Source organism: Palaemon carinicauda, chromosome 19 (genome assembly GCF_036898095.1).
Source record: "Palaemon carinicauda isolate YSFRI2023 chromosome 19, ASM3689809v2, whole genome shotgun sequence".
Taxonomy (NCBI): Eukaryota; Metazoa; Arthropoda; class Malacostraca; order Decapoda; family Palaemonidae; genus Palaemon; species Palaemon carinicauda.
The window spans coordinates 73,127,087-73,139,852 of NC_090743.1; the positions used below are offsets into that span (position 1 = coordinate 73,127,087).

The window sequence follows — 12,766 nt, forward strand, 5'->3', positions numbered from 1 at the left end:
TAATATGGAGAATGCTCTAAAACCCTAAGCTTTTAATTTTCAAAAAATGTTTCTGTGTTGGTGTTTAAGGCTCAAATTCTCCTACAAATAGATAATTAATCGACCAGTGATAGCTTCTGGATTATCTTAATACGCCAAGCAGAGAGAAACGAAGATAAAACATACGTGTAAAGTGAAAGAATGTATTAGGGAAAGAAGTGGGGTGAACTTGGCTGAACTCTTTTTTTTTCTTCCCAAGACCACGCTCCACACCTGTGTTTCATTTTTCTTTTCACATCGTGGGGCTAACTTTTGTAAGTCCGGGAATTTTCTGGCCGACACCTGGGGTCTCCTTCGAAGGGGAAAGTATATAAAATAAATGGAATGAATCGTAATATATAATAAAAGTCTATTGACCAGCCTTATCTGGGAATGTGATAGAAAGAATGAACGATTTAAGCTTCTCTAATGGAGTATCGCCATACCTGAAGTCAATATTTTAATGTCACTATTTAAAAAAAATCACTGAGAAAATAAATACATTCAACAAATATCAAAATTGGCTTCGTAGTTGAATTCTGGATTACCGTCACACATTCGAATTCTTAACAATAAATGGGCGAACAATATTCCCGACGCAACTTTGTGAAAAGGATAATTTAATCCTAACAATGAAAAAGAAGATAATGTTACCGTATTAAAGTTAGTTTCAACAAGTTTCAAGCCCATCCATCTCTATTAAAATTTGTTTCGACCTCTCATCTACATTAATACTTGTTTCAACCGCTTCCAACTTTAAATCAATCAATCAATCAACCGCTTCCATTTACATCAAAATTAGCTTCAACATCTTCCATATAATCACTTGCTTGAACCGCTTCTATCTACATCAATACTTCCATAAAATCCTTCCATCTACATCAACATTACCTTCAACCTCTTCCATATTAACATTTGATTCAACCTCTTCATTTTACATTAATACTTACTTCAACCCCTTCCATCTACATCGACATTAGTTCCAACCTCTTCCATATTAACATTTGATTCAACCTCTTCATTATACATTAATACTTACTTCAACCCCTTCCATCTACATCGACATTAGTTCCAACCTCTTCCATATTAACATTAGCGTTAACCTCTTCCATCCACATCAAACATTTGCTTCAAGAGAATATTATCTGTATATTTGTATAATTATATCCAATTAGTAAGAAACGTGTAAAGATGATTCAATTGCTAAACAATAAATATCATCTCAGAACTTTCCGAATAATTCAGCAAGTCGTTAATGTATTTGTCCCATACTTTAACTATTCACTTTACTTACATATGCATAATGCTCTCTTAACTTCTTAACAATTTTACGAGATTTTGTACATGGATGGATTCTCCTCTACTGGCACTAAAATGAAATTAATAATTACTATAATCATAACTTTTAGGCAAGCTTCTTTATAAATTATGCAACCCAAGACCTAGTTGTGATCTTACTTTGCAGAGACCAGAGGAAAAACACGCTCACTATATATATATATATATATATATATGAATTGAAAATAAGACATTCCTTATTTCATTAAAGTTTCGCGAAAGAAAAAATAAGAAAAAATGAACAATTGAAATATGATAATAGAAAAATTAAAAGTTTTCATGGGCATAAGAATATGGTTTGTAAAATTCAATCACATGAGGCTAAGGGTAGATATCATTAATCTGATTTCCCCAATGAAAAGGAAAGGTTATACCAAGAAGCATTGTGATCATTAAGTATGATTAATTACGAATCAATAATTTTATAAAAATCGAACAAAAAATAAGTAAATACCTTGATTATAAATCATTACAAAAGAGAAAGAAGTCCAGCATTCGTTCAAATGTTTACATATCAGAAAAGTGATCTTAGGAACTGTTTCTACCATAATTCATGATTAAGCTAACTAAACAATTAATGTGGTGCAAACTGAAAAGGCCACAGATAAAATTATTTACCAAATTTAGACCATTTGAGTCAATAACAGCACTTTATTTTCACGTAATAAATAACAACAAAGTAAACAAACATTTCTCTCTTAGGCTTGCTTCACGCGAGCTGATTTTTTTACAGTTCGGAAAGTTTTCCGCTCGTTCAGAAACATGTCTTCACGCGAGACAATTTTCAGCAAGCGTCCGCGTAGTTTGTATACGCCGCTACACTGAAACGCGCGGGTTAGTAGTGCATGCAGCTAGTAAATCAATGCCGCTCGGAAATTCTTCCGAGTGGGCAGCATGTGAACCGCCTCATTGATCTTCATTGATTTTTAATCCACGCGGCATTAAGCCGCCTGTTTCCCGCGACCCTTATTCTTTACTTATATAATATAATTTTTTTCCTTACAATGTTTAATTCTAACGTTTTCAATAGAGAAAAAGCTGTGATCATGAAATAGGAGACACAGACAAAAAGGTGGTAAAACATCTAGACCCATTAAATTTACCTTTCTTAAGAAGTTACGAGTTAAAATTTACAATTCCTATTGCCTGAAAAATTGAAGAGAATGGAAACTAAAAATACAACAACAATCTGATCAATTCCTACCAATTTCTGTAAAGGATCTAGCTGTGCCAAATAACTCCTGAGACTGCATGCGAGAACGCAATTGAGGGAGCAGTTGAGGCATCTTTTCATTTAATACGAAAGCATGACATTAAATTATAAATTCGCCACTAAAAGGACCTGGCCTTATGGGGAAGTGGAAGGGGGTTATGTAAAGTGGGCGTGAAAGTGGGTTATGACGAGTGGGCGTGGAACGGGGTTATGGAGACTGGGCGTGGAAGGGGATTATGGAGAGTGGACGTGGAAGAGGGTTATAAAGAGTGGACGTGGAAGAGGGTTATTACAGAGAGTGGGCGTGGAAGGGGGTTATGGAGAGTGGGTGTGGAAGAGGGTTATTAGAGAGAGTGGGTGTGGAATGGGGTTATTATAGAGAGTGGGTGTGGAAGGGGGTTATGGAGAGTGGGCGTGGAAGGAGGAACGGTAAAAGATTTGATGTGTGGGATGAAGGTTGGAGATTGGGTGAAGATGAGGATATTTGTTTAAACTTTCTCCGTCCACATTAAACGAACACCCACCACCCTCCACCCCACAAACTCCCACCCCTTTCGATGTCCTCAGTCTAATCGATAGGAAGAGAGAGAGAGAGAGAGAGAGAGAGAGAGAGAGAGAGAGAGGGACAGAGAGATGAGGTAGTCTTGAAAAAATACCGGTTGTTGTTATATTGAAACCTGGGCCACTATTTGAGCATGAAGAGAACCTCAATGTAATATAAATATGAAAAATAATATGCAAAAAACAATGTAGAGCCTAAATTAATCAGATTTTACGATAATTTTACGAAAGAATAATTTCTCTTACCACTACTGTCCCAAACGTTATCCTACCAATTGGTTTAAAACCGGGTTTTATTTCATATGACTGGCAAGTCACATATACCCCTTATTCTTAGCAATATAATCAGCATTCTAAAGCCACATAAATGCTGCATCTAAGTATAAATGATGTCGCTGAAAGAAACCAGAAAAGAATATTCGTCAAGCAAGGTGAAAGAAAATTTTAATGGCATAAGACTCAAATTATTTGAGCGACTACCATCAGTACCTTCGCATTCCATAATCAGTACTTGAGCAATATACGTAAATATCTAATTCAAACACTTTCTAGAAAAAGGATAACAACAGATGGGTAATAGTCAGCGTTGTACACAGTAGAGTAATTATTAAAAAAGATATTCTGAAACTTAGGAATAAGGCTGAAGCGCTGGTACCTGGGGGACCATTCAGCTTTATATGTGAAGCATTGATGAGCAGCGTGATTAAAGCCTGAAATTTTCAAGAATAAACCTGTCGTTTCATTAATCTTTAATATTTTTGTCATTAGTTGCTTACGCGAAAAAACAGAAATTCATTGTTGGAAGTTTTCGAGGAAGTAATGAAAATTACAAGGCAGAGAATGTAAGTATTCCAGTATTGATAGTGATGTAAAAAGAAAAGCCAGGAATGACTGGAGAAAATATTTAGACAGGAAAGCAGATGAGGCTGAGAAAGCTATGAATTCAGGAAATACCTATTGTGTAAGAATTTCTCATAGAATTATTTATGAAATCTCTATGGGGGCAAAGAAAAAGAAGCATATACCTATCAGAGAGATGACTTTGTTAAAGCAACAGAAAATGAAAAAGATATCGTTGGATGGAACACTTTAGTGAGGTTATGAATTGGAGATATGAAGGGAATAATTTGATTGATATACCTGAAGCTGGTGAAGACCTTGATGTGCCCATGAATGAATTCAGTGTGTTTGAAATTGACGCTATCCTCAAAACACAAAAGAGATGGAAAGACCCGGGATACGATGGAATAACTTCCGTGATGATACTGGCCGAAAATGAAGTGACTCCCAGATTACTTACAAGATTATTTTGTAGAATGTGGCATGAAGAGGCAAAACCTGATGAATGGGAGTTAGGAGTGGTGGTGAAAATAACAAAAAAAAAGGAGACCTGACTAATTGCAATAATTACAGAGGCACAAAACTTACGTCAGTTATGAAAATGTATAGCATGCTTATTCTAAAGAGGCTGGAGAGAAAGATTGAAGAAAAGAAAAGCTGAGAGATGAACAAGTAGGATTTAGAAAAGTTCGAAGTTGCATTGACCAAATTTTCATTTTGAGGTATGCGTAGACTGTAAAAATCGACTTTTGAAGGCATTTGTTAACTGAAAAAGCCTTTGATAGTGTGCACCGACCAATTTTTTGGAGAGGCTAGCGTTATTATCGAATTCCTCTTAAATATGTAAATTTGATGAAGTCTGTTCATGAGCATAGCAAGTGCAAAATTAATGTTAATGGATTCTTATCAAATGAATTTCCAGTGAACAGCGGAGTACTCCAAGGGAATGTTGTTTACCCTCCTCATGGATTTTGTAATGCACAGAACAGTTGGAGATAGTGGAGGAGGATTGGAGTGAATTGGCGATAGGAATTTAGCAGACCTAGAGCACGCTGATGATGCTGTCCTTGTTAGCAGAACACCACAGGATTTGCAATGCTTGCTTACCATAATTCATGAAATATCACACGAGGTTGGGCTTGAAATAAGTAGAAGAATGACAGAGATGATAAGAAAAGAGTATGCAATGGGAGATGAAATATCATTGGAAGGAGGAAGGATTAATGAGGTAGAATCATTTAAGTATTTAGGAACTATGATCTCCAATACAGGGTCTTTAGAATTAGAGTTTAGAGAAAGATTGAAAAAAGTAAATAAGACATTGGCTAGGTTAAGTAAAATCTGGGAATCAAATCGCCTGAAATTACATATAAAAATCAGACTATATATCAGTTTAGTGAGATCAGTGTTACTTTATAGACATGAGTCGTGGTATGACAATGAAACAATCTCCAATATATTTAGTAGATTTTAGAACAAAGCCCTCAGGTGGATATTGGGAGTGAAATGGCAGGACAGGAATTAGAAATTAAACTATAATAGAGATTACTTGAATGCCATATGTGGATGACATCATGATGAGGGGTAGATGGAGATGGTTTGGGCATACTCTTTGCACTCCCCAAGAGAGATTACTTCACCAAATGTTCAGCTGGGCTCCAGAAGGAACTAGAAGAGTTGGAAGATCCAGGCCTACATGGCTGAGGACTATGAAGCATGAATTGGGAGATGATAAATAGAATATTATTGAATTATAAACTCAAGATACAGACGACTGGCGAAACCTAACCGAGGCCCTATGCGTTAATAGGCATAGGAGGAGATAATGATGATTTTATATATATATATATATATATATATGTATATATATATATATATATATATATTCATTTATTAATATATTAATATAGGATATTATTTATATTACGACTGGCAAGTTACAAAACCTCTCGAGTTCTAAACTCACCTGTTTATTTTTACATAAATCTGCTACACTTGAAAATATACATACCCAAGCTCTGAGACAATTATATAACCCCCAGACAGCAATACATAAAAACCCTGAATATCCAAAGGTCTCTTAAGTACACTCAAAACAAAACTGGGTAATTATTAGTAAGAATTACTCAAACAACCTCTTTCTTCGATTTTTTGAGAGGGATAGGAGAGATTACTGTGAAAACACTGGTGATTGAAATAATACACTCTATGAAAATAAATATATTCTATAAAAAATTACAACACTGAAAAAATTTTCATAAAGAATAAATCACTCAAAATATCAAGTCTGATCAAAACTTAGACTAAGGCAAAATAAATTAATACTTATGAAAATTATACAATCACTTGTTTCATTTGAAATTACGATTTACACCAAGATTTAAGCTTAATACTTAATGAAAATAGATAATCATCAACACTCTAATGCTTAAACTCAAAAAGAAATTACATAAAGTAACTGATAAACTTACGAATTTAGCTCACACAAAGTTAATCAGATAATGATACAAATATACTTCACGTTTGTACATAAATCTCCCTGGGCCAGTTACAAAGATTTACAGAATACCAGCACTCACCACAACACAATAAATCAAAAATTTCTGGCAAATTTGCATTAACGTTTTAACACACTACACACAATATAAGTTGGGCACAAAATCACTTCGAAGAGGACACACTATAGAGGCACTAGAGAGAGAGAGGGATGAACTTTGGCTCGCTCACATGAAAGGCTGTTTCTCTTCTGCTGCTATGCATCCCTGAGGTGCATATATATGTACTTAGTAACTTCTACATTATTCTAAATAGATTATTCTCGTGCTTGGAGGCCAGCTTCTAGCAATGCCAGAGTTATCAACTATCACGTACTCAACAGGAGAATCAACCTCACCGCACAGTAACTCTGTTTCAGCTACCTCCGTCCACCTACCGTTCTTGGAAATAAAGAAAAGATGAGATCTAACACTGGGGTTTTCAAGAACCTTCCAAAACACGTGGCGAATATAAGAATTGTGTATCTTCTCACAAACATCACGCAGTACCTCACAGAAATATAAAAAAGATTTACATAAGCCCTTGTTCATATCTCGTCTGGATCATATAGCACTTTTAAGCAGTTTACGTAAGACTTCGTAACAAAATACGTGAAATAAAAAGTTAATTTTTAAAGAATAACGTAAATTTACATATTCTGACTTGAATGAAAAATACAATGAAATTAACAACGAAAGGATTGTGTAATTTACATACCAAACTTATACCTACATGAGAGGAATTCACTTTAAGAGCTGGCTATTCACCTCTTAAATAAACATATGAAATACATAAATAAAATACATGGATAAATAATTTACTCTACACTAGACCAGCTTCATAAGAATATATATTTATATGTGTATATATATATATATATATATATTCAAATATATATATATATATATATATGCATACATATATATACAAATATATATATATATATATATATTATACATATATATATATATATATACATATATATATATATATATATGTATGTATATATATATACATATATATACATACATATATATATATATATATATATATATATATATGTATATATATATATATATATATATACATATATATATATATATATATTGGCTATTGAACTGAAATTGCTATGCAACAAAATTTCTCTTCTGGCTTGTTTAGAAATAATAAAGTAAATTGAGCAAACACATGTACATGTATTTTCTAATAAATATAAAAGAATGATAAAATGCTAGAAATAAATTCATGCTCTATAAACCGCAAACGAAAAATGAAAAATTAAAGATACATAAAAACCTCGTGTGCAGGAAATACTAAATTAAAAATAAGGAAACTAATTTGAACTATATTTCAAGAGAAATGAATGTACGAATAGAAAAGCATATTTTCGCATTATTTCAAAAAGCGCGAATTAATTCACATTGTTGACTCAATTGATGAGGTTTTGGAAAAAAAGCAATGAAAAACTACTACACAAACATTGAGCAATTAACCTTTTGGAATTCTTTTGATTATTTGTGTATTTAACAATGACTTTTGGATGTCATTATTCCATTATTTAAAGAGGGAGATTGTCCAGTCTCATGGATCTAATTCGATTCTTAAAGAGGAGTTTTATATTTTTCAGAGAATGGAATCAATAACGAAATTTAAAGCCATAATATCAAAGGAAAATATCAATAAGCTAGTTAGTGCTATGTGACATGACTATTTAATCAGTGTTAATTTGAAAATGTCGAATACGTTAATTTCTGAAATATGTAAAAAAAAGGGGACGAGGCCTGATATATTACTATCCCCAAGTAACCTTGCTCGCACAGTATGGTTTCTACCGCGCAGTTTGAAACGGTGCTGTCGCAAATTCAATTATTGTTTATGTTATGGCTCGCATGTAAAGCCAGCGGTACGTGTGAACGATACAATGGACAATAATTGAATTTTCAACAGCGTGTTTCAAACCAACCTGTGTGAACAACGCCTTAAGTATTTGTAGCTATGTTCAATAAAGTTTTGTGTAGCAAACAAAAAGATTTTTGAGATTTCTCGTTATCATTATAACTAGCTAAACTTCAACCCTATATGGAAAAACAGGATGGTATGAGCCCAAAGGCTCCAAAAGGGGAAATAGCCCAATAAGGAAAGGAAATAAGGAAACGTTTAAAATAGTGTGCCTGAACTCTAACATCAGACAGTGGAAGATCTTGGTACAGAGGCTAGGGCACTACCCAAGACTATGGAACAATAGTTTAATTTTGGAATGTACTTCTTACCATAGCTAAAGCGTCTCTTCTATCCTGCTAATGTGGAAAGAAGCCACTGAACGATTTTAGTATAGTGGTTAACCCCTTGAGTGGAAAGCAGGAATATGCAGTAATGATTGCCATAGATTGTGATAGAATGAAAATGAATAATGACAAGATGAGAGATGTCACAAGTCGGGCATTTTAGGTAGCTGGCCATGATTGACAGAAGACTCGTATTACCACATTGGATTCCACTCCAAATTTATGATTGTACATTTAAACCAAATAGCTCTTACAGAATGAAGAATGGATATGCAATGGATATAAAATAATTAAAGAATAAGGTTGCAGACCTTCAGTTTAACTGTATGCCTAGGAGAAATGTGAGCAGAATGAATGATTGGGCGAGAAAATATTGAGGGTCTTATAAAATGCATAATGTTAACTATCATATATATATATGTATATATATATATATATATATATATACATATATATATATGTCTGTATATATATACATATATATATATATATATATGTATATATACATATATATATATATATATATATACATATTTATATATTCTTTGATTTTTTTCTATCCATTGCATATCCATTCTTCATTTCTGTAAAGGAGATTTGGTTTCAATGTACAATCATCATTTGAAGTGGAAGCCAATGTGGTAATACGAGTCTTCTGTCTATATATATATATATATATATATGTATATATATATATATATACAGGTATATATATATTATATATATATATATATATATATAGGTAACAGCAGTTTACTAAAAGAATAAATATTCTGTCCATGTGTGTTTATAAGTTTGATTCATACATATTAACGCATATATAAGCGAGATGCATGTCTATATAAAAAAATATGCATAGAAAAAAAAACTAATGAAAATAGTAATAGATGAAAATAAATCAGTATTAATATCAATAATTTCTTCTCTCACAGCGATACAGCAACGAAGGCGTCGTAGTGTTGGCCTGCGCCAAGGACTGCGTGGAGAGCCGTGAGTAATGTTTAATTTTAGTAAAATATTCTCTCTCTCTCTCTCTCTCTCTCTCTCTCTCTCTCTCTCTCTCTAGTAATTTTTTGAACTTAAATATGAACCCATTTACAAATTATTAATTTATTTCTGCAACATTTTTAAAATCTTTTTGAAGCTTCATCAAACCAAATAACTGGAAAACACAGACTCTCTCTCTCTCTCTCTCTCTCTCTCTCTCTCTCTCTCTCTTGCTCTCTCTCTCTCTCTCTCTCTCTCTCTCTCTCTCTGCAATACATGTAAGATATGGTACAGTATTCTTAACCCGCAACAAATATTAAGGAAAAGCGATGTATGCCACGTACCAACACATCCTAATTGTGATGAAGTGCAACAAAAAATAAGTACTAAAGACACAAAGGTATTCTGCTCAATATGCTTAGTATGGATAGAAAATATAATTAAGTCGAGACTGAATCTGTAATTAGTTGGAGAAGAAGAAGAAGAAGAAGAAGAAGAAGAAGAAGAAGAGGATATGTGTAAGGATGCAGAGAAAATCATTGATACAACATATGATGCCATTCAACAACATACTTACTTAGAAATAGAATATCCTATAGAAACAAATAATAGACCCAAGAGACTCTACCCAGACCTACATACTTTTAGGGAAGAGCAAGAACAAGAAAAACAAGAAAAAAAAAAGATATAGTCTGCAATTCACGGAAAAGAGGGAATTGCAGATTTGGCGAAAGATGCTACTACAAGCATCCAAAGATATGCCATAATTATGAAATATATGGTAAATGTGCGTATTTAGACGGATATGGGGACGAATGCAGAGATCTCCATCCAAAAATATGCAAAACCTGAAAGAAGGAAAAGGATGCAAATTCAACAAAAAATGTCGATATATGCATCCTGCAACTATGAATGAGAGTAAAAAAACTCAGAAAACTGAAAAGAAAAATGAAAGCAATAAGGAAACAAAAAAAGAAACAAAAAAACAAGCCGGGTATATACGGCGCTATGCACAAAAGGTCCAAGATATGATGCCTTTTAACTCAATTATGCACAATTACAGCCCAATTACACAGAAGGCATCTATAATGCCAGGGGTTGGTGAAGATATGGGGATAATTGCAGGTATACACACAAAAATAAATATGAAGGCAAAAGAGCAAATATAATAGAAAAGTTGGATTTTTTAATGGCAGAATTCCTGGAAATGAAAAAAAGAACATCATATCAGAACAAGAAGGAAACATGGGAGAATCCATATTATTACCAATATTAAATAATGGGGATGAAACACAAACCATAATAGTGATGAATGCACAGGGTTTGGTCACGAGTAACTCTAAAAAGAAAATAGAGTTCTTAGATGTTAAATATAAGTGAAACATGGTATTCCCAAGAGACTGGCAGTGACGACCAGATAAAGGGTTTCCAAACATATAGATCAGACAGAACAAATAGGAATCAAGGGGGGACCGCAACATATGGAAGGGACATAAATCAAGGAAAAGTCTGTGAAAAATACAGCAACACAGAATGTGAATTGATTGCAGTAGAATTTGAATATGAAAAATTTGTGAATATTTTAGTCTACAGACCCCCAAATACTAAGGAGTTTGACATAATAGTGGAAAAAATAGCTGGTATATGTAGAAACCATAAAGACTGGAATATACTCCTATTCAGAGATTTTAACTTTCCTTTCGTGGATTGGAAAGAACGGATAGAAGATAGTGGTTGTATATATCCACATAAAAAAGAGAGTAATAATAGCGCAGAAGATAAGAGACAGTTTGAAAAGCTTCAAGATTGCTATTAGAACATAATATGCAACAAATAAACCACATTCCAACAAGAACGAAAAATGTCCTAGATTTAGTATTTGTGAATGAGGTGAATTATGTTAAAGAAAATAACAGTGTATAACACGGGAATTTCGGACCACAATGTCATAGAATTATTAGTCCAATCCAAAGCAAGTGAACGCAGAGAAAAACAAAGCACAAAACGTTGGGAAGGGTATGGAAAATATAATTTCTATGGTAAGAATATAAAATGGTCAGAAATAAATGAAGAATTAAACAAAGATTGGAAAAATGTATTAGTAAGTGATAATATGCAGGTAAATACGGATATATTATACAAAATACTGGAGAAAATTGTTGAAAAATATGTACCGAGAAAAAAAAATAAACATCAGACATGCATACCAAGAGACAAAAGGACATTATTTCAGAAAGTTAGAAAGTGGATGAAAAATCTTGCAAAAGAAAAAAAAATGTATGGAAAATGATGGAAATAAAAAGTAAGATAGAAAATTCAGAAAAAAAGATTATACGATCGAAAAAAAATGAAAAAAAGGGACTTAGAAGAAAAGACACTTCAAAATATCAAGAAAAAACCCAAAGTACTTTACTTCTATGCAAAAAAGATGAATAAAGGGAGATTAGAAATAGGCCCTCTAAGAATTGAAGGACGGTTAACGAATAAAAAAAAAGGAAATATGCAACATATTAGCAGAAAAATATAAGAGTGAATTCACGCCAAGAATTGCGAATGAGAATGATGAAACAGAAATGAGAGAAGAAAATGTTGAATATCTAACGGATATAGATATAAAGAAGCAGATATTGCGCAGGCTATAAGTGAAATTAAAAATGGATCAGCAGCCGGGCCAGATGGAATTCCAGCGATTTTGTTAAAAAAAAACTGCACACACTCTCGCGAAGCCACTTGCAATAGTGCTAAGACAAAGTGTAGATATGAGCGAGATATATGTTAAACATAATTTAGCATATATAACCCCTATTTTCAAAAGTGGATCAATACTAGAGGATGGCAATTATAGACCAGTTAGTCTAACATCATATATTATGAAAGTGTATGAAAGGGTAATTAAAAAAGAAAATATAATATATAAAATATAAAATAAAATATATTAGAGGAAAAAATTAGAAAGCATAATATTAAGGGAAAGATAGGAAAATGGATA

At 33.0% G+C, this 12,766-nt stretch overlaps 1 protein-coding gene across 1 annotated transcript in view; it reads left to right on the forward strand.

The window, feature by feature from the left end:
- LOC137658265 (uncharacterized) overlaps positions 1-12,766 on the forward strand; it is an 816,196-nt gene that overhangs the window by 777,237 nt on the left and 26,193 nt on the right. Inside the window, exon 4 of the mRNA XM_068392939.1 lies at positions 9,723-9,780. Coding sequence (XP_068249040.1) covers positions 9,723-9,780 — 58 coding nt within the window. The remainder of the gene's footprint in view (positions 1-9,722; positions 9,781-12,766) is intronic.